The sequence below is a fragment of the Podarcis filfolensis genome (genome assembly GCF_964270895.1).
Source record: "Podarcis filfolensis genome assembly, chromosome: 8".
NCBI lineage: Eukaryota > Metazoa > Chordata > Lepidosauria > Squamata > Lacertidae > Podarcis > Podarcis filfolensis.
The window spans coordinates 79226280-79252535 of record NC_139611.1 but is presented as its reverse complement, the minus strand read 5'-3'; the positions used below and the strand labels follow the sequence as shown (position 1 = coordinate 79252535).

At 47.4% G+C, this 26256-nt stretch overlaps 2 protein-coding genes across 4 annotated transcripts in view; one reads left to right on the top strand and one right to left on the bottom strand.

Moving 5' to 3' along the window:
• Window positions 1-24252, top strand: part of LOC310768641 (zinc finger protein 574-like) — a 290700-nt gene extending 266448 nt beyond the window's left edge. Inside the window, exons 2-3 of the mRNA XM_083627172.1 lie at window positions 19671-19767; window positions 20895-24252. Coding sequence (XP_083483298.1) covers window positions 20914-23511 — 2598 coding nt within the window. The 5' untranslated portion in view covers window positions 19671-19767; window positions 20895-20913 and the 3' untranslated portion in view covers window positions 23512-24252. The remainder of the gene's footprint in view (window positions 1-19670; window positions 19768-20894) is intronic.
• Window positions 8497-19677, bottom strand: DEDD2 (death effector domain containing 2). Of its 3 annotated transcripts, none has more exons than XR_014551383.1 (6): window positions 19184-19677; window positions 17565-18224; window positions 17023-17133; window positions 16587-16715; window positions 10098-10903; window positions 8497-10050 (listed from the first exon to the last, which is right to left on the bottom strand). XR_014551383.1 is itself a non-coding variant. In XM_083627724.1 (6 exons), exons 2-5 carry the CDS (start codon window positions 18037-18039, stop codon window positions 10530-10532), a joined length of 1089 nt encoding a protein of 362 aa, XP_083483850.1. In that variant the 5' UTR covers window positions 18040-18224; window positions 19184-19677; the 3' UTR covers window positions 8497-9347; window positions 10508-10529. The 3 variants fall into 3 exon arrangements, 1 of the variants encoding a protein (XP_083483850.1); XR_014551384.1 differs by having other exon boundaries at window positions 10109-10903; window positions 19184-19366; XM_083627724.1 differs by having other exon boundaries at window positions 8497-9347; window positions 10508-10903.
• Window positions 24253-26256: the final 2004 nt, after the last annotated feature.

Sequence of the window (26256 nt, the reverse complement as noted above, 5' to 3'; positions counted from 1 at the left end):
GTAGGCTTCTGATGAGAGGTCTTTCAAGACTTAGACAGCTCAGGGCTTGGAGAACTCCCAGGCTGCCATGGAAATGTCATTGTCATCATCATCATCATCATTTAAGGTTATTGGAGCTGAGGACTACTCTCGAGTTCTCATATTTCTTCCAAACTGAGAAAGTAGGCAGGGTCACTCTTGCAATTAAACTTATTTTGTCTAGTACTGTACAGCGGTTCTCAACCTGTGGGTCCCCATATGTTGTTGGACTACAACTCCCATCATCCCTGAGCTCTAGTCTTGCTAGCTAGGGGTGATGGGAGTTGTAGTTCAACAACATCTGGGGACCCACAGGTTGAGAAAGGCTGGTCTAGTAGATGCTTTACCACTGATGGGGTGTTTTTTTCCTGTCGCAATTATAGAATTGTCAAGCTGGAAGGGACGGTCATTGAGCCCAACCTCCTGCAATGCAGGAATCTTTTGCCCAACTTGGGACTCAAACTACAACCCTGAGGTTAAGAGTCTTATGCTCTACCAACTGAGCTACGTATGTGGGCGAGAATTCAGTGAAGGAGCTTTTGAGATGGTTTGCACCAGCTTGTGGAAGACTATTCTACACATGGCCAAAGTACTGGTTCCTCCCACTGATGGGTTCTAAGGTTGAGTGTGTGTGTGTGTGTGTGTGTGTATTTGTGTGTGTGTGTGTGTGTGTGTGTGTGTGTGTGTGTGTGTGCAGGAGACGCTCTCTGTCTTAGGGTTTTTATGTTGTAAACTGTCCTGTGATCCTCAGATGAAGAGCAGTATAGAAATTATTATTTTTTAAAAAAAGATTAGACTGCCTGTTGTCTCCAAAGGCAGAGGGCTTAGCCAGCCCCCTTAGAAAGGTCTGGAGTGGAAGATTTGCATGGATTAAGCAAAACTTGGCATTTCTGTGGTGCTTCCAAGGATACAAAGAGCTTCGCATACATCATCTGGCTGTAGTTGTTTACAACAGCCCTATCGGGTAGTCACTATAATTATGCCCCAAGTAAGGGGACTGAGGCTACGAGAAAACCCCTTAATTCACTAAGGCCACTTAGTGAATTAATTAGTGATTCAAACTGGGCACTTCCTGATTTACAGCTTAGCATCTTAGCCACTAGGCTACACCAGCTGCAGGAAAAACTTGGAGGAGGTATGCAGGACTTAGGGTATTTTTGTGGGGGTGAGATGGTGTGGCCTGCTGAGTTTCCTTTGCTGTCGAGACGCACTAATAGGGATTCCCTGAAGAATTTATCCCCTTCCACACGGCAAGGTTGCAGGGCTTGATCTGCATCCACGTTCAGCCACGCTGCAGTTCACCAGTTAAGGAGGCCACTTTTGCCACCCTGTCTCAGCTCAGGAGATTTCGGTTAAGGATGCCCTGAGCTGATAAAACAGAAAAAAAATTGGCCCAAACAGATTGGCCTGGGCATTTTGGGGAGCCAGGCTCCTGCTCTTTTCTCCTAACCTTCTCTAAGTCTTCTGGGAAGCGTATGGTCCAAAGATGACTGAGGGGGAAATCTCAGTAGCCCCTCTGGGATGGGAGTGTGGCGTGAGCTCTAACACCTTCTGACCCGGGTTGGCTGTGATGGGAAATAATCCCACTTGAGACTTCAGCTGCTAGAGTCTGAGATAATGGCCTGCTCTCCCGTGGGCACACATCCCCTACAAAACCTTGCTGACAAAATCTGAAAGCTCTGCCCTTCTTCTCAGTTTTTGACGGAGCGTAAGAGCTCTGCATTGGCTCCCAGTACGTTTCCGAGCACAATTCAAAGTGTTGGTGCTGACCTTTAAAGCCCTAAATGGCCTCGGTCCTGTATACCTGAAGGAGTGTCTCTACCCCTATCGTTCAGTCCGGACACTGAGATCCAGCGCCGAGGGCCTTCTGGCGGTTCCCTCATTGCGAGAAGTGAGGTTACAGGGAACCAGACAGAGGGCCTTCTCGGTAGTGGCGCCCGTCCTGTAGAACACCCTCCCTTCAGATGTGAAGGAAATAAGCAGCTATCTTATCTTTAAAAGACATCTGAAGGCAGCCCTGTTTAGGGAAGTTTTTAATATTGAATGCTGTATTGTTTTTAACACTTGATTGGGAGCCGCCCAGAGTGGCTGGGGAAACTCAGCCAGATGGGCAGGGTATAAATAATAAATTATTATTATTATTATTATTATTATTATTATTATTATTATTAGCTCATGTGCTCACTGTCCCAAGGCCCGAGTGGTAAGGGACAGCATCCAAGCACGGGGGGGAGAGGGAAAAGGATCCTCTGTGGGGCAACGCTACGCCACACCTTCACCCAGGACCCTGCTTTCCAGTGAAAGGGCTGCACAGGGAAGAATGAGGTTGCCTGTGTGCATTGTGGGGGTGTTCTTTTGTGCTCCCCCGCTCCCCGCTCCCAGCAGATAACTTCCCTCACCTTCTTGTATTATCCAGGGGCTGATGGGAGTTTTAGTCCAAAATGTCTGGAGGGTTGTCAAAGGTTGATTCAGGCGGCAGAGCCTTTAAAGGAGGGGAGAATGGATTCATAAACTAAATGAATATTTAATTTTGGCAAAATTAACTGCTATAGTAAAAAATCAGTCGAATCAAAAATTTAAAAAGGAGTGGAAATGTTTCAATGAATATATGGCAAAATAGTGCTCAAAAAAGATAGGCTAATATTAGCATATTAGATGTGCTAATATACCTAGATTAAAACGTGAAGTACCAGATGGAAGAAAAATTAGTAAGGAAAGATAATAAGAATATATAGATGATTTGAGAAGGTTGTAGAATGCAAAGATTATTTTAAATTGTACAATGTGGGGGAAATCAAGTGGGGGCGGGAAGTGGGAGGAAGGAGAAAAGAATAATAATATGATGGATTGAGAAAATAGAAATGTAAATGTATGGGGGGATGGGGAGGAAATGGTGTTGGCTTTGGTACATCTGTATTGTAATGTAATATGTGAAAACCAGTAATAATAATAATAACAACAAGAAGAAGAAGAAGAAGAAGAAGAAGAAGAAGAAGAAGTTTCAGACCATAAAAAAGGAAAAATAAATAAAGGAGGGGAGAAGCTGCTTCAAAGGCAACTCTTTAAGACATCTCCGCTCTCCCAAAGGGAACATGAGACTGCCTTAAACCAGCTGCCTTTGCAAATCTCCCTGCGTTCCCCCTTTACATCTGCAACATCAGGGGCTTAATGGGGAAACTTGCAAAGCCACACAGGAGATTTTGGCCGGTGGGTGATGCAACAGTGACCACAGAGTTGGAAAGGACCACAAGGGTCATTTAGTCCAGTGTTTCCCAACCGGGGGCCATATGGCAGCCCCCCCCCCGAGGGGAGTGTCCCAGCATATTCCAAAGGGGGCACAGGTGAAAATTACGTAAATGCCTGGCTATCTCTTTGGCCAATCACAAGCAGGTAAGGGGACGGGCCACCAGGGGGCAGCCTAGCGCTTATTTTTGCCACATGCATTTTCATGGAGCAGTTCTGGTTTGTTTCCAAGATCGCCGAGGCTGCCGTTTTTGACCACTGCTTATGGCTGCCGCCAGTACTGGGCCAGGTGGCAGCGTGGGCTTGACTCCAATCTAGCACCTGGCAGACTGGGGCATTTGGATGTTGCCAAGGAGCGCAGGGCCCGTTGGCAGCGTTGGCCTGGCTTCCCTGCGCCTAGCTGGGCATGGTCGTTTGGTGCTGCTGACTTGCATGTAAAAAGGTAAAGGGTAAAGGGACCCCTGACCACTAGGTCAATTTGCAGATGACTCTGGGGTTGCGGCGCTCATCTCGCTTTACTGGCCGAGGGAGCCGGAGTACAGCTTCCGGGTCATGTGGCCAGCATGACTAAGCCGCTTCTGGCGAACCAGAGCAGCGCACGGAAATGCCGTTTACCTTCCCGCCGGAGGGGTACCTATTTATCTACTTGCACTTTGACGTGCTTTCGAACTGCTAGGTTGGCAGGAGCAGGGACTGAGCAACGGGAGCTCACCCCGTGGCGGGGATTCGAACCGCCAACCTTCTGATTGGCAGGTCCTAGGCTCTGTGGTTTAACCCACAGCGCCACATGCTGTAAATAACTAAATGTCTACTCAGAAGAAAGCTGGCTGAGTTCAGTGGGCCTTACTCCCAGGTAATAATAATAGTAGTAGTAGTAGTAGTAGTAGTAGTAGTAATAATAATAATAAACTTTTATTTATATCCCACCCTCCCTGGCTGAAGTCGGGCTCAGGGCAGCTAACATCAGATATATAACGTTAGTATAAAATCAAACAATAATTACCTCCTAAAAACAGGTCAAAATCAGATTAAAGTCTAATTAGATGGCTTTCTGCAGGGTTAGGGTTGGGAACAGTAAGTCCTCATTGGCCCAGCTGTTTACGCTGATCTTATATGAGCCCGTCAGAATGCTGGGAGGCTTCTTTCATACTAGTTCTTATACAAAAAGAAAAGGGGAGTCAGGCTGAGCCCTTACCAAAGTCCTGGAGGAACAACTCTGTCTTGCAGGCCCTGCGGAAAGATGTCAAATCCCGCAGGGCCCTGATCTCTTGTGACAGAGCGTTCCACCAGGCTGGGGCCAAGGCCAAAAAGGCCCTGGCTCTGGTCGAGGCCAACCTAATCTCTCTGAGGCCCAGGATCTCCAAGGTGTTATTATTTGCAGACCGTAAGGTCCTCCATGGGACATACCAGGAGATGCGGTCCCGTAGGTACGAGGGTCCTAGGCCATATAGGGCTTTAAAGGTTAAAATCAGCACCTTAAATCTGATCCTGTACTCCACCGGGAGCCAATGCAGCTGGTATAGCACTGGATGAATGTGATCCCACCGCGAAGACCCCGTAAGGAGTCTTGTCGCGACATTCTGCACCTGCTGGAGTTTCGGGGTCAGTTTCAAGGGCAGCCCCACATAGAGCAAGTTACAATAATCAAGCCTGGAGGTGACCGTTGCATGGATCACAGTGGTGAGATCAGGGCGAGAGAAGTAAGGGGCCAACTGCTTAGCACGGAAAAATGCCGCCTTTGTTGTAGCTGCAACCTGCGCCTCCATAGAAAGTGAGGCATCAAGGATTACACCCAAACTCTTGACAGAAGGCGCTGGCACTAATTGCGCCCCCACAAGAGATGGGAGTTGGGCCCCCAGCCCCATATTGTCCCGACCCAGCCAGAGGACCTCTGTCTCCAAAGGCTCACATGCAGCCATCCAGCCACAGCTTCCAAACATCTGACCAGTGTGTCTGGGGTCGAGTCAGGTTGGTCATCCATCAACAGATAGAGTTGGGTGTCATCAGCGTACTGATGGCAGCCCAGACCAAAGCTCTGGACAATCTGGGCGAGGGGGCGCATAAAGATGTTAAAGAACATTGGGGAGAGAATTGTGCCTTGCGGCATTCCACGCACCAAGGAGTGGCACAATGACAGCTCCTCCCCTAATGCCACCCTCTGTCCCCGACCAGAAAGGAAAGAGTGCAGCCATTGTAAGACTCTGCCCTGAATCCCCACATCAACAAGGCGGTGGTCCAAACGTTCATGATCGACCATGTTGAAGGTTGCTGACAGATCTAAAAGGATCAGCAGCCCTGACCTGCCTCAATCCAGCTGCCTATGGAGATCATCTGTTAGGGCAACCAAAGCCGTCTCGGTCACATGACCAGAGCGGAAGCTGGACGGGAATGGATCCAAGGCCGATGTTTCATCCAGAAATCCACCAAGCTTTTCAGCAACTGCTGTCTCCATCACCTTACCCAGATATGGAAGATTCGAAACCGGGCGGTAATTGGATAGATCTGAAGGATCTAATGATGTTTTCTTTAAGAGCAGACGCATCACTGCCTCCTTCAGCTCCCCTGGGAATGTCCCCGTGCCAAGGGACAAATTAATTATGTCACCTAGGGCCCCTGCACCTTGTCTGGACATGCTGTAATCAGCCAGGATGGGCACGGGTCAAGAGGGCAAGTGGTGGGCTTTCCAGCTCAGAGGAGTCTGTCCACATCGGCTGGGAGTTTCCAATCGAAGTGGTCCAATACTGGACCCAAAGACAGTGGAGGTAAAGTTGATGGGGGGGCTATAGTGTTTTATCTAGGCAGCCAGGGCTTCTTCAGATGACAAAATCATTTTGCACCAGGTTAGTGACGACCACTTGCCTTTTAAAATTCTCCCACATATACAGAACTCCCTGTGCACCTTTTGCAGACCCTCCAAGTGTCCCTATTTTCCAGAGACAGTCCCAGATTTACTGAAGTCGTCCCCATTTCTGATTTCATCCCAAAATATCCCGCTTTTCCTTGACATCCCTATTTTCATTGGAGCAATGTTGGAGGGTACCGAGTTATCCAACCCCTGAGCCATCTGAAGGGAGCCCTGTATACGGGAGTTTTTTAAATGTTTAATGTTTGCTTATGTTTTTATATATGTTGGAAGCCACCCAGAGGGGCTGGGGCAAACCAGTCAGATGGGCAGGGTATAAATAATTAAGGAATAGGACGTTCCTATTTTCATTAAAGAAATGTTGGAGGGTATGCTTTTGGGCTGTTATCTGTAGGTTTCCCCCCCTGTGTCAAATAACTGGGGTCAAAGAAGTGTTGTTTACTTTTTACAATACATGGAAGATGGATCTCCCTCAGGTTCTGGACTCTCCTTCCTTGGAGGTTTCTTATTATCTTATGTAATTCTATTTTGTAAAAAATTATAAAAATCATACATAAAACATGCTTTATTTACAAACAAAACATTTAAATAGCTACCATTCATTCAGTAGGATGGGGGTGGGCTCCACAGGGAGGGAACAAGGGTGGAAGGGGGTCACAGTTGGAAAAAGGTTGGGAAACACTGATCTAGTCCAACCCCCAATAATCTTTTGCCCAACGTGGGGCTCGAACTCACGACTCTTGAGATTATGTCTCATGTTCTGCCGACTGAGCTATCCCATCAGCAAATCCTTGAAGGTGCTGATGCTTCTGCTATTCCTTGCCTCTGTTCTGCCTAACACACTTAGGACCAATGTCAGTGGCTGGCATCCTTAGGCAGCTGACAGGGCCCACAGCTGTTCCTGCCTAATGGAATCAGGTGGGGGGAAGGGAACGGAGTAGAAGCCTCTGAAAGACTCGATTACGACAGGCATACATCCAAGTTGTTTGTGCAAGACGTAAGCTGTGGGATCTCCTCCCAGAAGCAGAAGTGGGTGGGAGGAGTTGTCTGTCTTCATATCAAATACTGTATACACCTCTGCAGGATCTTGGTAATGATTTATAGGTCTAGAATGGTTTTGGAGTAGGGAAATACCAAACCAAACACTGACATGATTAAGTTTGTTGACTAAAAAGAAGTGGGAGAGGGGGATCTGGGGCCTAAAGAGGGTGACACCAGGGGATAGTATGAAGGTTTGATTTTGAGGTTGCTAAGCATGCTAAGAACTCCAGTTCCAGTTGAAACGCCGCCTTCAGCATTACATAAACAGCAGAAGGCAGAAAAACCTGATGTACTGGGCTATTGCCAGTTCAATTTCTTTAGCTGATGGCCGACATCTAAATGCCAAGGCATTTAGTAGAGAATCTTCAGTGTCTCTGTATTCTGCCTTCCCTGGTAGCATCCACCCCCTTGGAATCTGAATAGCCAAGCCCGACAGCTGTACAATGGTACCTCGGGTTACATACGCTGCAGGTTACATACGCTTCAGGTTAAAGACTCCGCTAACCCAGAAATAGTGCTTCAGGTTAAGAACTTTGCTTCAGGATGAGAACAGAAATTGTGCTCTGGCTGCGCAGCGGCAGCGGGTGGCCCTATTAGCTAAAGTGGTGCTTCAGGTTAAGAACGGACCACCAGAACGAATTAAGTACTTAACCTGAGGTACCACTGTACTTGCCTATTCTACATTAACAGATGATTTTTAATGTATCAGAGATAGGAGTCTGTGGCCAGTATCTGGATCCTCTGTATTCTAGTCTGCATTGTCAGGGAGTGGCAATGGGTCAATGCGTGTTACAAGTTAACCAGAAGGCTGATGGTTCAAGCCCCCCCCCCCCCCCCAGGGATGGCTGTGGGCAGGATTCCTGCATTGGGGGGGGGGGTTGAACTAGATGGCCCTCTGGTTGCCTTCCAACTATGACCAGGTCCTCAGCAAGACTGACTCACCTAATTTTTGTCAGCTTGGCCAAAGACCACTAGGGGTATGCAAGGGCTCTTGGCTTCCTAAGCAGTATGTCCCTCCCATCATCTCTCACAACTTCTCACTAATAAAGAATGGAGGAAATCACTCTAAATGTCCTTGTTCATCCTCCCCTTGCTCTTGGGATAGGCCTATCTGTTGTGTGGAAGGGTATAGGCCCTGCCCCCTTGTCAAACTAGTCACCTCAGCGACTCTTGGGTGGCCGGCAACTCCCTTTGGCAGCAGGCATACCAGCCTAACTGCCTTTCCTTGTTGGACAGGGAACAAGGTTTAATCACTACAGCAGCGACTGTAAGCCAGGACTCTTGTGTCCCAGCCTCTGGTCCTGGTAAAACTGAAATATGAATCCAGGCAGTTGCAAATACTATTCTTTATTGACATTTGCAAATACAATACATTAAGAATCATTTGTCAAAAAAAGTCTTTTTTTATATAAAAAAATACAACTTTTTAAATTACATGTTTCTGGCCTCTGGCCCTCCCACTGCAGTCAAGCAGTGTCCTCAGCTCAGAAATTCAACCAGAACGGGCTGCACCACCTTTTTTTGAACCCTATTATTTATATTATGTACAAATAGCCACAGAACTGACAAGTTCCCCCCCAAAATGACTCAAGTTTCCACTTCTATCATCATTGGCTCTCTTGCCATGGGACTTGGATGTATACTTAGGTTCAGATTTGAAGGAAAATAGGTTATTTCTCTTTTTCCAGGAAAGTAGGCAACATAGCATGCCCTGCTACTGGCCTTAAGAGGTGTACCTGCAACTCTGCAAAATGAAAATGCTCTCCACCTCTGCAAGAGGTCAAAAACACAAGTACTGGTAGTGAGCATGGTGCACATACCAACTTATTCCAAAAGGGTTTCAAAGCCCCTTTTTTTGCTTCATTATCAGGACTAAATGGCTCTCCAAAAGCTGTCCCTTTCACTTCAAAATAAGGAATCCACACTGAGTGGGTGCCTCTAGCCAAGCCCTACTTATACCTGAATGTCAATTAAGACCATTCCCAGTTGCTCTTTCAAAGCTTCAACCTATACAAGAGCAGCTGCGGCACAATTCTAACTCCCTGAAGTCCCATCGCTGTCAAGATCCAGCCCTGCCCCGCGACGGGACAAAGGTTCCTTGGCTAAAAAGAAATTTCCTTCCTGAAGTCTACATCCAATTCACGTAAGCCATGTGGTAATCAGGGAGTAAAAATGAAGTGCCCTGTGAGGAGAAGAAAAAGATTAAGAGTGAAAACCAGGATGGATGCCAACTCCATACGCATTTATCTGTTGTCTTCCAGGCACCAGGAAGGCTGGTCCCCCACCCAACCCCCAGAGATCCTTTGGGACTCTGTTCATTTGCTGACACCTGTGGGGTTTATGCTACTGATACTCTTCCATTTTGGTTATTTTTTCTGGTTCGAGGGCTTTAAGAAAACCACTCTCATCTTTCACTTTTTTAATTTCTGTCAAAAATGTTTAAATAAAATATATATGGAGGACCCAAGTCTTGCTGAAAAAGAGCAGCAATGGACCTAGCCCTTATATCAGTGGTGGCAAGCCTGTGGCACTCCAAATGTTGTTGGACTTCCATCAGTCCCAGCCAGGATGGCCAAAGGTCAGGGAGGAAGATGAGAGGTTCAGTCCAGCAGCATCTAGAGGGCCCCAGGCTTCCCACCCTATCCTGCACCAATCAGTCAATAGAAGACCTTAGTCAGCAAGTTCTGGGAAACTGCACAAGTCTCAAAATTAGGACAAACACATATTGTTGCAGTGTAATTCAGTATCACTTGTGAAAATAGTTCAACTGCAGAACATCTGAAATTGTCCTGGCAGAAAAACTGGCTTATTAGTTAAAAGCAAAGCTAAACTATTTGATTTTTACATTTATATGTATATGTGTGTATGTGTATATATATATGTGCCTTGTACCAGATCTCAGTCTGAAAGCCAGAGCACCATCAATATATACACATTTTATACACATTTTATTTTATATGCAAATCAGGGACCTTTCCCCAAAACCTCAATATGGTGAAGCATACAGAAAAAGTTTCCTACATACATGCTTACTTACAGATGAAGGAGAAAAATATGCTAAACACATTACCTTCTGTTAGTAATTACAGGATGTAACTCTATTTTGGTTTTGTAGTTTGGAAATATAACTATTCAACTGCCTTGAGCTAATCTCTTCCTTAAATTTATTGAAGCACTGGACATCTCATGTCATCCAACACCCAGACAAAAAGCCCCTAACGCCACTTGCAAAATTAATCTTCTGTGTTGAGCCAATGGAGCAAGATGACAACTGACAAGTAGGGGGAAATGCTAAGTTTTCAGAGAGTGTGAAGACGACAGATATTAGTGGAGGGAACATACCTAAATTTCCTAGTAGCTAAAGTTACCAGGCCTGGGGAATAACGCTTTCCAGTAACAGACGGCGACCCTCCTCATAATCATCTTCATCCACATTGACCAGCAGTCGGATAGCCTCCTGGCCCACGGCCTCTTTGAGAGAGTCCGTGATGAAAACCCCTTTAAGTGCCTCTAGCAGTGAGCCGTTCATATAGTCGCTCCAGAAGGCATCAAGGTAGGACAGCTCTGAGAACTTGATGTCACAGATTATTGAGCCCAGGTCACGGGATTTGAGGATGGTGTTGGACTGCCCAAAGACATCAAACTGCCGCTCCAGATGGTTCTGCTTGTTTGACATCACATTCTGACGCAAGACAGGGTCATGTTCACAGTACTCTGCACGAACACGGAGCCGGATGTCTGAGCAAGACACACAGAACAGAGAGAGAGAGAGAGAGAGGGAGGGGAAAGGAAGAAAAAGAGCGGCATTAGAGCTGGAGGTCGCAAACAGAGCACGCAGACAAACACACGGTCATGCAACAGTATTCCAGGGTTGGGCTGTTCAACAGCCATGAGCAGGTGCTGAACATCAATACCAACCAAGCTGAAGATGCAGGCCACCTAAGACTCCTGAAGAGTTCAGGTTCCTTAAGATGGTCAGTCCCAGCAAGGGGTGTTCACTCTCGTTTTTGAAGTCTACCTTTGGCACAAAGTTACAGCTGAACTCCAATAATCACTTACTAAAAACATCTCAATTCTCACCCCAGAAACATTCCTCTAGTACTCCCCACCCCCACTAAATCATTCCTGTTGAGCTATCTGCACCAATCCTGAAAAGTCATCCACAACAGCAAATTCTTCAAAAGGCTTCCCGCCATTTTCAATCCAAAATCTTGGAAATATTTTTTCCAAGTTAAAATAGCTTGTTGTTACGGGACGGCATTATCAAACCGGACCACTGCTTTATTAAGGGCCATGAGCCATTCTTGACTTGGAAGGGGAAGCGACTTGGGGAGATCCTGAACTAAAGCTAACTACTGACAGCCAGCTGGACTCTTTGGCAGGAAAAACTTGAAATTTTAGCTAATTAAGTTCTAGCCATCTCGTGAGTGACTTGCTGCAACAGAGGTGTACTACCATGCTCTAGATGCCCCAGCAATTACTGAAGTTCAGCTGTAACTATGGACATTGGGCAGGTTTGTGTTTTGTTCAGTTGCCCAAGGTATTATCAGCATTGTAGCCAAAAATTTAAAAGGTTCAAGAGGGAGGGAGAAATGGAACAAATACAGAGTAGGATATGTTTTAAAAAATGAGGCAGGTGGTGTATTACATACGCTCAACAAGGCCGTCAGCTTTAATTTCTCTGTGTCTTGTGGTCATCACCTGTAGAAGCATTAACTCAAAGTGCAGTCACAGCCCTTTACCAGCAACTTTGTACGGCCTGGAGCCCACACCCACCCATACGAGTTAGCTACAAGGCAGCTTTTTGGTAGCCGGTTGCTCGTTTTCAACCAGCATGACAATTAGAACCCCTCTTTCCAGATGGGCAACAGCAGAGCTGTGCAACAAATTGAATTTGACAATTGTCCATGTAAGAAAGCCTAGAGCTTATACTAAGAGCAGTGCCATTTCCACCCCAAAATAAACAATGTACTGTAAAACTTGAGTAAGGAACAGTTGTCCACAATTTCTCTTTACAGTGTACACCAGCAACTGCTTTGCCTTGATAGGGCAGCACATTAAGAGCTCGGCTGTAGGACCCACTGGAAACCTTTCTCACATTCCAACCACAAGCTCCCACCCAATATGCTATATGCAGAGTAACTGAGAGGTTTCATTTTATTGGTACTGTACTCAGCTTAAGATATACAACTTTTGCATCCATGGTTTGGCATACGATTTCATCTAAATACCCATCCCACCCACTTTCCAATATAAACAGTTCTCTGAAGTAAGAAGGATAGCAGCTGTCAGAGTTGGCATCAACATACTGGCACCTCTTGCGTCAGTTATGTCTCACTTAAGTGCCTGGAGGGCTCTTCCTCCCCCAGGACAGGATAAAAGCCTCAAATTATTGACCATGGGGGGGGCGGGAAACCCACAGCTTTTATTTCAAAACAAGCAGGATGCACTTCAACTGCAGGACTGTGGGGAGAGGGTTTCTGCACAACTCAGTTGTACAAGGTGGTTAATTGTTTCATGGCCATGCTCAGCCAGTAGTAATGCAAGCCCTGAGCAGCTGCATCCAATTAGACACTTGACCTATATAGGCAATAATGAAACCAACTGAGGCAGCACAAACAACATGGTACCCACCCAACCCTCCACTTTCAGGCCCCAGTCCCAGTGAAATAATCCCACTGTGGTTTCTGTTTGGAAGTATAGACAGCTTCAAAACACGCCACTGAGCCACATACTGTAGAGGCTTCTGCCAATGTCTTTTCCCAAGTTTGAATCACAGTAACAAGAGTGAAGAAGCCTCCAAGTTAATTACCACTAAAGTAGGATGGTTTCAGAGATTGAGGCCTGTCACCTCATCATCCATGCAACCCTTTAGTGTGTGTTCAGCATTAGAATTAGAAAACTCAAGTTATCAGTTTTCTAGAAAAGAACTGGGAACAGCATAGAGTACCAATTCAATTCAATTCCATATACTACATTACCCCACCCACCTTTGACACACATATTTACAGGCCAGCAAAACCCATTACAGACAATGTTAACCGCGCAAAAATGCCTCCATTGTGCAGAAGGCAACAAGTCCCAGAGTCCAAGGCAGTGTCCCTCACAGCTTGTTTAACAAGAGCGCTGCAGGGTCCAGATGCAGGTCGCTTCTAACATAGGAGAAGCGGTGAAGAGGCAGCTGAAATAATCATGAGGGCCACACTTAAGTTTTTGCTTTTTTTAGTTTGTCTGGGTATTTTTGCCAGTGTCTGGTACTTGGCCCGCTTGCCTGGGCCAATACTTATGCTTTTCCAGGGATGAATTTCAACTGTGGACCGAGAGAAACATGGTTCAAGACTTTTAGCACATGGCAACATCAAGAAATCATTCTGAGATTCAATATGGCAAAAGAACACAAAATGGTGTGAAAACCCTGGCCTCACTTCTAGGTAGGTTGATAAAGAGCAACTGCTGCAGATACCAGACACAACATGGGAATTCTCACTGCAAGGACACAGGGTGCATGTTCTTGCTTATTCTTGACAACCACCAAATTGCACATGTATCAATGCAGGTTAACATTCATTGTGCTGACAGATTTATCATGAGAGAAATAACCAAGCAATGCAAGTGGATTTTGAAGTGAGAAGTGTGGAAGATTTTAGAACTATTAATTGTTAGCAGTTCATCCATCAATGATAAATGTTGACCACCCAGAGGAAAAACTGTCCAAGAAAACTGATGGAAACATCTGAAGGACAGGTAAAGTAGTTAAGGGAATGTTTATGCCCTAAGGAAAAAGGATTAACAGGAGCCCAGGATGATTCCATAGCAGCTCACAATGGCCTGATATCTGCAGCAGTAGCTATTAACATAACTAAGGGATCACGTGATATGGGAGCTATTTGCTTTTCTATATAGTAGAGCAAAACCTTTAATTGACTGGCACTTGAGACATCAGCTGATGACTGTCCCACAAGAGGCACAGTCCTCATAGCTTTAATACCCCCAGCCTGTTTATATCACTCTGCTGGAGGTTTGCAGCATATGCCCCCTACAGTGCCAGTTTTGAGTGGCTCTGTACACGATTACAATCCCAGGAGCTGCCAATGCAGCCTTGTCCCCACTGACCATGAGAATAGCCAACATGCCTTTACAAATTGGCTGTTTGAGAGGCTGGCATGCAGGGTGGGCTGCCTGTGGTTCCTCTGGAAATAGGTAACTCAGCACACATTTAAACACAGATTTGCTTTCACATAGAACTGGTGGAAATCTGGGTGCATGGATTCATTTACCTTTGCGAGACCATTCTGTGAGAGGAGTGCACAAGAGAGACAGAGTCTCTTTATCATCAACTTTTGCTTAGTAACCTGGAATTTAAATGGTGGATTGAGAAAGAATTGGCAGAAATCAAGCAGCAACAAAAAAAGAGATCATTTGGGGGTTTGTATGCTCTTTTTCAGTAACTAAGCTCTAGCTTCTGCAGGCTGAAATAGCTCAGGAGGTTGCAAACTGGAAAAGGAGATCAGTTTCAAACTCCCAAGCTTAGGTGTGCAATTCAGAAGGGTTATAAAATGCAGAGCTTATTTCAGAAGCAGCTGCCTGGAAAACAAGGGTCAAGCTCTGCCCCAGTGAAGCAAGGCAACATCATCAAGTATACAGGCAACAATCTAGTGTTGAATGGAGCTTACAGTTTGATCCTTGCACCTACCCGGCAGAAGCCTTATAGCTGCACCTTGAAGTTGCAGTTTTGACACTCATTGTATTATTTTTGAACCTTCTTCGTTAGAACCCATTGCCTGTAAATTGGTCAGATGGTAAGACAAGTGTTTTTGTGCATTCGCTTTTGTTTCATTTGCATTGCACTGACACAAAGACAATAGCACATTGAGCTATGTAGGGATCCTACACCAGCCCCTAGCACCCACCTGCTGAGTGAGAGCAGCTTCAAATGTTACGTGCAACACAATGCATTTCTGGGTAAGAAAACTGTAAACACTGTGGGTGTGTTGTCAAATCGATGTTTCACAGTTTCCCTATACAGAACATCTCTCCGTATAGCAACATGTACCTAAAGCTCTAAGTTAGAAAAGGGTGTATGCTGGCGTTAGAAATAGACATTCAACAATGAACTTAAAATCAAGCCAGAAATTTGGATATAATTCACTTAACTGAGTTTTAATATGAATTCAGAGGCGAGTCTGGGATTTAAGAAAAATCCAGTTTGATGGGTTGGTGTTACGGACCAAGTCAGGAGAATTAACCCCTTTCGAAAGTCAGATACAGAACCAGTGCGAAGTATAGTGTGCTATAAAATAAACATGCAAACTCAACAGATGAGTCTAACAGAAAGATGTACAACAAGGCTCTCCAGAAAATATTACAGCTATATGTTACTGGTGAGCAAGTACAATTTTGGAAACAACTTAAGAATGTGGACAAGACGTTCATAAGCTTGACCACCTCTTAATACTATTCAGTGCCGGAGCTGTGGCACTCATGACTCCTTTGCTCAGGAATCGTACTTTCTGAAGATAACTAGCTTCATAATCCTCAAAATAGTTTTATGTTATTCTATACAAAATTATGTCCCGCACATCAAAAATCTCCAGAACCTCTTTGTTCTGAAGAATTCACTGAATTAATTGGAAATATATAGTTTCAACAAAAGTTGAATTTATTTTTAATTGGAGATGATTGAAGCAGAAAAATGGCAACTACCATGAATGAAACTACCTCATGTTATAGGGCATGATGTGTTTTGTTATTACAAAAAATAACATCAGAGTAGCTAAACCAGTCTCTTTCCAAAACCAGCATATCACATGTAATGGTGTACTGACATTAACAGCCTCCACATCCCTCCCAGCAACTGGTGCCAAGGGATTAGTAGTCTGAAGGCATCCTGTCCTCATTTATAAAGCTTTCTTTTTGGTCTTATGTTGCTCTCAGAAAATTCTGCCTGAAAGGCAGGGTATGTAATTGAAGTAGTAAATAAATAGAGCTGGACCTTCTGGAGCACTATCAATAAAATAGGTACCGAACAGATCACCCTGGGAATTGAAGACAACATAACAAGGAGTGGGTTAGAACCTTCCCACCCTCACCCCAAAGAGGGGGCCAAAGCTTCCATTCCCCAACTGCACTGGAATGAAGTCCTATTGCCAGATTTGTACAGAAATTAATAGTGCAAGCCAAAACTCAAGTTCACTGACATAGAACAAAACTGACAGCGCTGCAGCTACATATATATATTTTCCTCCCCCCAACCTTTTCCCCATTTGGCTGCAGCCAGAGAGAAAATGAATCACTGATCAGACCCTTAACAGAAACCAAGCTGCTAATGAGCATTTTAGAATGGTTTCATGGCATTATAAAAATACTTTGTTCAAATCAAGGGCGCCCCCGGAAAAAAAGCACATGCAAGGCTGACACCTACCACAGGTGACTTTCGTGGGAGTTTGGACCTCCTGCATTGGAGCATTAGTTGATTTAGCTCCCCGCCGCCTGCGGGAAGTAGACTTTGACCGGCCTCTGCTTACTCGCTTCCTTTTGCTCGTATTGGAGCCTAGAGAGAAAAAGCCGGGCATAGGCAATTATTTACACCAAAGCCTGGCAAGGAAAGCTCAGATTCTGGCAAGAAAAGCTACTGCTCCAAACCCCTTCCTCCAAATAATCTGATATCAAATGCAAACTATTTAAATTGCTGCCTTTCATCGAGGAGAAGTTATAAACTAGTAAAAATGTATCCACAATTGTAGCAGACAAGACATAAAACAGCTACATAAATACTGATGGCATTGTATATTTACTACACAAAAGGGATGAAACCATACACCTCCCTGCCACCCCCGCAAGCTGTACAACTCACACACCTGTCTCCCACTGATCATTTCGAGGCTCTGCAGAGGCTGAATTGAGACAGTTGTCCATCTGCCGGTCGGATGAAAGGACAGATGGTCCATAGGTGTATCTCTCAGGAGAAACTATGTTTTTTAAAAAATAAATCAAAAGGTAGACACTATGTCAACTGGGAAAAACAGTTCTAGAAGCAACATCAAACCTGTCAAATCAGTTCATAAGTGCCTAGAATCAGAATATTCTGAGCTAAGCAATAGCAGACATAATACCATAAAGATATCCACCCCCCCTATCTTTCTATTGCTAAAATTCTGGCCAGAAAGCTGAGTTGGAAGCTAGGATAATGTTCATTCAAGGATAAAATTCATTCAAGAAGGAACTTTATTTCACTCAATTCAGCCAGGAAGTAAAAGTTAATGACACTGGCTTGTATACAATGTTAGTCTTTCTCAGAGTATATTCACTGAAATGAGTGACTTGGGTCCACTAATTTCAACCGATCTATGCTCAGAAAACAGATACTACCCACTTGCTCTCTACTTTTCTGGCTCAGTACCTGTACGCTGCCTTTTCATAGTGACATATGGCAGCAGATCATGCCTTGTCAGTACTCTCAGGAGCTGCAGAAGCTGCACAAAGTTGGTTTCATCACATTTGCCCCTCCTCTCTAGCTCCAGGAGCAGTTGTACACCATTCTTGGGCAGTTGCCTCTGAGCAGCAACTTCAAGACTACCATCAGTCTTGCCCAAGCTACATCGCCATTGATTTTTCTTCTTCCAGCTCTCCAGCACAGGGGAGGTAGTCTCAGAATCACTCTCTTCTGCTGCTGCCACAGCCCAAAGGGCAGGATCCAACGGGTGAGTCCAAGGCTGTGTCTCATCCAGAAGGAAAGAGAGTGCATCCATGTCATTCTCTGTAAGCTGGGAACCAATGACCTCAAACATTCGATGCAGGGAAATCATCCCATAGTACTCTAGACATTCTTCCTCCTCCCATATGTGGGCAAAGATTGGCCTTCTCATGTCAGCCATATGAAGACACTAACCCCAAGAGGGATTTACTGTTAAGAGCTAGAAGAACAGAACAGATGTGCTGTGCTCTCAATACCACGGGAAAGAGACACGTTTTGGCAGGCTGTGTATGATTATAATACGTTATAAGAGAGCTGGGAAAATAGAGGTCTTGAGGAAGGATCCCAACACCGCTCCACAAATGCCTGTAAAAGGAGAAATGGGGATGATTAGGGCATACCACTTTGCCCCACCCTAAAAAGCTGCTTAAGAGGCAGACTACACACAGAATAACACAGATAAAACGTTTCTAATTCTGCCATGAGTCCCAACCAAGAGTGAACATGCAAAGATACAGGGGAGAAAAATCCTCTCTCAAGGCCGCTGCCGTGGCTGCCTCCTCCAGAGGATGCAGGGCCCAAAATGTGCCACAAGATGGCAGCAGCGGCAGCATCAGCCACAGGACGCAGCAGTCTCCCCTCCCCCTTGTCACAAGGGCAAGCACAAACCAGCCCGAGGTGTGTGTGGACGAGCCCCGTGCCTGCGGCTCAGCCCCATCTTGGCGTGCGCAGTGACCTCCCTTTCTCCATCCAAACACCCCTCCCCCGCTATCCCAGTCAGTCAAGGCTCCGCCCCCTATTTGCATAAACAGTCCCTCTGAGAGCGGGGGTGGGGCTCCTCTGGGCGTGGCTTCTCCTCCCCTCCTCCCACCGATGTTGTTGTTTTTCTCTCTCCTGCTCACACCACCGCCGCAATTACGTGTCCTTTTACCTCTCCATGTTTTCGCGAGGGCATTTCTGGGACTCCCCTCCCCCCACCACACAGACGAGACTCTTCCCCCCCCCGGCTCTTCACATACACACCTCCCCCCCCCCGCCTCCTTCAAGTATTTTTCCGCCCTCGTTGCCTCACAGCTGTTCCCCTTTTCGACGCTCCTCTGCCTCCCTCGCCTATATTCTCTTGCCGGCCCCCCAAGCCCCGTTTCCCGGTTTCCCTCAGGGAAAAACGGCTCCCTCAGCCGTCCCCCCCCCCACCTTCCACTCAAAGCCGCACCACAGAACCCGCCTCGTTTCCTTTCCCCTGTCGGCATTCCTATCCCAAGCCCTCTTCTCTATCCGGCCCCCAAAATAAAAATAAATCCCACACACGAATAAATCCCCCTCACCGGGTCTTCCTCCGCCGATACAGCCAGACGGCGCCGCCGTTCCGATCTTTCTGGTAGCTTCGACACGACTGCGCCTGCGCCAACCGAACCTCAAGCACAGGGAGGGTTCTTTCACCCACCTCACCCGTCGCGCAGGCGCCCGGGCTGTCAAGCGTCTTCCACTCCCCCACCTGGCGTCGCAGAATCCCAGGCTGCGCACGCGCAGACCCTGCCGCTCGTCCTAATAACCGCCGGTGGCGGCGCGTGCGTCGCCTTCCCCCGGCTCACGCGGACAGCCCGCTGGTGTCCTCGTGACCCACGTGCGGGGGAGGAGCCTCCTTTGAGGGGGAAGAATCTCAACGGCGGCGGCAAAAGCAACGGCAGACCTGATAAATTCCTCTCGCTCGCAGCCGGCGCCGCTGCACGCCGCGCTCTTTGCGTGACGGCTTAATCCAGCTGATTGGGTGGTGTGATATAGTAATTGAGGGCGGCTTTGCGCTACAAGCGCAGCGCAGCGCAGCTCCCCCTACTCGCCGCCTCTACCTCCCTCAGACTTATGTTTACGTAAACGGGACGTGGGGTGTCAAGGAGACGGCGCTGATTGCGTAAGCGAGGGAACGGGAGGATAGATAGGTCGATGCGGCTGTGACAGGAGTTACGTAACATGCGTAGGGAGAAGAGGGAGGCGGGGCGGCAAAGCGCAGTACTGTCTCCTCGTGACTGGGCGGGCCTAGAGAGCCGCCAATACGCTCCTCTTGCCTCCCTCCTGAATGGGCGCCTCTCGCCCCGCCTGTGCTTGCCGGCCCCACCTGAGGGCGGGCTGGCCTTGACGTCACCGAGCTGCTGGAGCCGAACCGCCCCCTTAGTATCGAGGCAGCTGATTGGCTCCCCAGCGTTTGCGGGGGAGTCAATGAGAGGGCGCGGTGCAGCCTAGGCCAAGCAGGGCCTGTGTGAGGAGACTGAGAGAGACTGAGAGCAGGCAAGAGGGCGGGCGAGGATACAGCGGTGGCAGGAGTGGGCCAGGCCCACGGGCCGGGTGAGTGTGGCGTTCCTCCCACCACCCGAGCCCCCCGCCCCCTCTCCCTCCTGGCGGCATTGCAGTGAATTCCGCACAGATCTGTAGAGCCAGAGGCCCCTCCCGCATACCAGCAATACCCCACAGGGCCGCCCCTTCACCCCTTTAAATGGCCATAGCAGTGGCACTGAAAGGAGGGGTACAAGGAGCTCCTGAAGGGTTGTGTGTAAAACTCTCTCAGGATCGCCTGGGGTTGACACCACAGTTTTTTCCATTCCTGGTATGATCTCTCTTCTCTGCTGTTTAGCTACTTCTGCATGCCGCAGCAGACGTCTCCCTGCTCTTTTTGTTCTTCATTTGTTCTTCTTTTTGTACCTCCATTATAGGAACTCATGTGGTGCTATGCATGACTTTTCTCCCTTTATCCTCCCAGCAACCCTGCAAGAGGCATTAAAATAATACACCTTATCAAAATGCCCACTATTATTACTACACACACACTCCTAATCTCCTATCTACTTTTCCTGTTGTTCCCTTATCTTTCTTAAGACATGATGGTGTCTTCCAAATATTAATATTCCTTTCCTGTTTTTATTTTTTATTTTAGGCTGAAACAACTATCCATTTATATACCGTGTTCAAACACTGATTTCCTCTTTTCTTTTATAATCTGTCATGGTCCTTTAACTCACCTTGGCTTTTCTCTCCAACTTGCAGGCGAAAGCTTGCAGTTACCATGGAAGAAGAACTGCCTCCCTCTTTGTTCTTCCAGCATCAGTACATGTGCTCGGAGTGTGGACTCCTCTACAATACTTTGGAGGAGGTACTGATCCACCATCAGAGCCATCTAGGCGAGCCCTATGAGCCTGAAGCTGCTGCCACTGTTGTAGATACAGGGCCCCAGCAGGACAACCGCTACCAGTGCCTGGAATGTGGCTGTGTCCTGTGGTCACCTGACGAACTGCTAGCCCACCAAGAAGTGCACCCCAGAGAGGTGCCAACCCGGCCTCAACCTCCACCAGCTACCAGTGGACAGATCCGCTACCAATGCAATGAGTGTAATGAACTCTTTCCTTCTACCAGCCTATGGCTAGCACATCGCCAAACGCACCAGAAACAAGAGGCTTCACCTGAGGTCCCCCTGTCAGCCCCACCAACCTCCCAGCCAGCTCCCTTGCCTCCTCTCCAATCATCTGTTCCACCACCTTCCCAGCCAGCCTCCCCACCACCCTCTCAGGCATCCCTTCCATCACCTCCTCAGCCAACTCCACTCATGCATCCCTATGAATGCTCAGAGTGTTCTTGCCTCTTCCCAACTCCTGAGGAGCTGCTGGACCACCAGGGTGAACACTTTACTGAGATTGAGAAAGAGAGCAATGAGCCATCTGAAACAGCAGCTCAGGAGATTTGCAGTCAACGTGTGTCCCCGCTGCCATGCCCTGAAGAACCCCCTGCTGTGCCTCCACCTGCTCAGGCCTTCTGTTGCAGTGAGTGTAAGCAGGCCTTTGGGACAGTGGAGGCGCTGCGGAGGCACCAGCAGGAGCACATGGGGAGCAGTGAAGAGTTTCTTTGTGGCGAGTGCCAGCGTGGTTTCACAACAGCCAAGCGGCTGTTGGCTCACCAGCGAGTGCACGTCGATGGCACGTACGAATGTCCCAACTGCAACAAGATATTCAAAAAGGCAGCATCCCTTGAACAGCACATGCGCATCCACAAAGGTGAGGCACTCTACCTCTGCGTGGACTGTGGGCTTGGCTTCTCTACTGAGATGACTTTGATCATGCACCGCAAGAGCCATACAGCCAATCCCCTGCACCGCTGCCACTGTGGCAAGACTTTCAGCAACATGACCAAGTTCCTTTACCATCGGCGCACACATGCTGGCAAGAGTGGCATTCCACCCACTCGTGGGGCTGGGGATCAGGCACCCAGCCAACCTCCTGAACCAGCGCCCAGTGACAGAGAATCAATTGTAAATGGCTCAGCTTCCCCTGCCGTCGCTGCCTCCTCCCTGCCAGGGACATCAGTAGAAGTGCCCAGTGCTGGGTTTCTGTGCCCTCAGTGTGGAAAGGCATTCTCTACCCACATCCGGATGGTGCGGCACAAACGGGTGGTGCACGTTCTGGAGCGCAAGCACAAATGCCCCACATGTGGCAAAAAGTTCAAGAAGTTGGTGCATGTGCGGAACCACATGCGGACACACACTGGTGAAAGGCCGTTTCAGTGCTCTGAGTGTGGCAAGACCTTTGTCTCCCAGGCAAACTTAGCGCGGCACCACGTGACGCACACTGGAGAGCGCCCCTACCAGTGCCAGGTGTGTAATAAGCGCTTCACCCAGTCCTCTAATCTTCGCCAGCACCGCCTCTTGCACATGGCGCCTAACGGAGAGGGGCCTCACTCCTGTGAAGACTGTGGAGTAGCTTTCTCCCGAGCCCATCAACTGGCTCTGCACCGGACCGTGCATACGGGGTGTTTGCCTTTTCCTTGCCTAGAATGTGACAAATCCTTCCCACGCCGTCGCCTCCTGGAACTGCACCGGCTCAGCCATTCTGGGCATGAGCCTCACCGTTGCCCGGATTGTGGGGCTCTCTTTGTTACGGCTTCCAAGTTGCAGGAGCACCGCTGCGCTAGGCGCCGCGACCAGGCGACTCTGCAGTCCTTCCTCTGCATGTCTTGTGGCAAGTACATGGGCTCGTTGGCCAAGCTGGCGCTACACCAGCTGGTACATTCGGGCCAGCGTCCTTACCCTTGCCCACTCTGCGGGAAAGCCTTCACCACCCCCAGCGGGCTGAGCCGGCACCAACAGCGCCACGCTGGCCTGCGCCCCCACAAGTGCTCTGTTTGTGCCAAGACTTTCGTGGCGGCCTCTGGGCTTCAGCTGCACCAGCGTATCCACACAGGGGAGCGCCCTTTCCCCTGCCCCGAGTGCGGTAAGGCGTTCCGGCAGGCTACCCACCTGCGGGAGCACCGGCGCCTTCACACCGGTGAGCGCCCCTACCGCTGCCCAGACTGTGGCAAGTCTTTTGTGCAGTCCATGCACCTTGCTGAGCACCGGCGCATCCACACTGGGGAGCGCCCCCACCCCTGTCCACTCTGCCCCAAGACCTTCAAGACTCTTTCCAACCTGCGAAGTCACCGCAAGACTCACACCGAACTGGCTTCTGGTCAGGAGGCGCTCCAGTCTACAGGGTCTCTCGTGGCTACTGGCCAGCCCACCCAGATTATCATGTGCACGGAGTTTGGGGAGGCTATTGCTATCATTGAAAGCACTGAGCACCTCCCCTTGGTAGAAACTATAGAGATCTACCAGACGACACTAGAAGGCAACATTTAGGTGACTGCCTTTGTTCAGGGACTGAGCAACCACAGTCTCTTCTTTGCTCAAGGGCTACAGGTCAGCAGGAGGGAGAGTACTGTTCCCTTTCCTCCATGCATCAGTTTAGCATGGTCTATCGATGACAGAGCCTGCAGACCAATCTCAGTGCCCTGATGCAATCTGTTCAGTTTTGTGGTGGGACCTGGCTCGTAGCCTCACCTGGAGGTTTCTTGAGGCAATGCCTTTTTTGTGCGCAGCGGGCAGTGCTGTGGAATGGCGTCAGACTGCTTGTCTCTGCCACAACTTACATGTTTATTGTAAATTAAAGCAAAAAGTTCTGTTGTACTGTTAAATTATTCCTGTTGTGTCTCTTGATTATGAGACTCTAGGAATGTGCCTGCCTGCTGCTAGCTTGTCTGTAAAATTCAACTCTCTAGTAGTTGTTCATCCACTCCCAGGAAATAGATGGCATCATTTCCTGTTGATCAGAGAGCAATGAAAGCAAAGCCTTTGCTTTTCATGATGAAGTACTGTTGCCTGATTTTGATAGTGGGAAAATACCTTTTTGATAATTTTACAGAAAGAAGGGTTGACACTTGGAGCTCCTCTCACCAGATGAGCCATGTTTGTTAAAACTATCCCTTCTGTGCAACAGGTTGACATACAGGGTCTCTGTTTCATTTTGAAGATGTAACCCTTGCTGAAGGTCTGGTCCAGTTTTAATTTTTTTCTTAAATAAAAGTGGGGGAATGGGACCAATATCTTGTTTAGGTCACTTGGGGTATCTCAATCAATTTGAATTTGTCTTTTTTTACTTCAACTACTGGTAGGAATCCTGGATTTTAGTTTCTTCTAAGATGTTTTTCAGGGCAGAAGAGAGCAGCATAGGGAGAAAGGAAGCTGTTGCTTTTGTAGCCCTGAACATTCGCCAGGAAACTTTGTTTGTGCTTAGTGGGTTATATTGGGTCTTTCTACGAACAGCCATTTACATCACCACTGTGAAAGAGGCAGATCTACAGACTGGTTCCTCTAGCTATGTTTTACAGAGCTTTTATCTGTGTACAGGAAGGGTAAGATTAGTGAAGGATAACTCATTTTTCTTCCAGAAATGCATGGCCATACTTCCAGTATTTGTAACTTTAGTAGAACAAACACGCATAGGAGATTGACCTCTGATACGAAAGTTGAGTGTATCACTATTTTCAGTTAATGGCAAACACGCCTGAAATACAGCAGCAAACCTGTGGTATTTTTAGAGGAAAACCAGTCCAATTGCAGTAACTGTAATCTAGTTACGCAGCTGCTCTTTGGCTAGCGCAGAGCCCCGTGTGTTATGTACACTGTACAGAGAGGTTCAGGTTTAACCTTAGCTGGTAAATATTCACATGGAGAGTTCTTAAAATTAGCTGCAGTCGCAGGATAGCCTTTGAAAGGTCTTTAGCCACTTGCAGTTAAGGGAGGGAAGGAGGAGAGTCATAAGACTACTTTGGAAAGCAAGTGTTGGTTCATGCTTGCATTATTATAAGTCACAGAACACACACACTATAGAGCCATCCTTCCACTGTCCCATTTACTGCAGAGTGGAACATACCCAGAGCCTTTTGGCTTAATTTTTGTGCTGGGACCTCAGATCAGGGACAATGTTCAGGGATGGGAGTTTCAGTTCACCGTCTGGAGGGACACTGGTTCCTTATCCCTGCAATCTTTTCTCGTCCCTTCCTTGTTGCAGTACTGTAGCCTTCTTGTGCCTCTGGGGCCCTAGATATCACAAGCAACATACAGCTTAAAACATGCACAGATTTTCAACTCCACGGAGGCTAGTGGTATCCCCAGCAGCAAGCTGGTGGGGTCTTTACATTTAAGTTTACAGATGGTGAAAAATGCATGCTTGCCAACACATTATCGTCTACAGTTCGGCTTGCCCCATGCTTTTGAGGTACAGGTCCAAGCAATCTTCTATTTGCCCTGCCTCTTTACCTGGGAAAACCTGCTATTTAGTGCTGAATTGGAGCAAACATCAATCATTGGAAAACCCAATTGAATTTTGTTCTGTTTCAGTGGTAAATGTCAATTTCCCTGGGGGAAAGCTGTAGTCTGGATGAGCCCTATGTGAGATGTAATCCTTGGGCATCAGGACACTTGGTTTGGGCATGTGGACATGTTATGACAGGAAAACATAAAGAGCTCGTATTAGTCATATTTTAAAAGGTTATTTCAAACTCACCAGGTTTTCAAAATCTAAATAGTTAACATTTTAAGTGGCCCAGGAACACACAGTTGGCAGGCTGCAAAGATTCATGCTAACAAAACTGAGTATTAACTAGTTCCATTGAGGTACCACCTTGTGAAACTGATGGAGGACTAAATAAAGGCCTTTTCTCCACTAGCAATTTAATATCCATTTGTTGGTGTTGAGGCCACAGTTCTTTATAGCACGTACACGTTTTATGTGAATGTAACATCTAGGCACTGGTGTTACTGCAGACAAATTTATACTACTTTAAAGGGACGCAGTTTTTCCTACTTTACCCTCTTGCCCCACAAAAGTTATGCAGAATCCAGGAAATCCAGCACTGCCACTTGCAGCTGGGTGTGGAACCAACTTGTAGCCTTGGAGCAGTTTTTTTTCTTTTTAAAATAGTATTCCAAGTGTGCAATTATGCAGAAAGGTGGCATGAAGGCTAAGGTTATCTCCAGGAAAAGGTTAAAAGCAGGCCTAAGCTCCTGTGCTCACTTCCCTCATGGGAGACATAAGCAACAAAA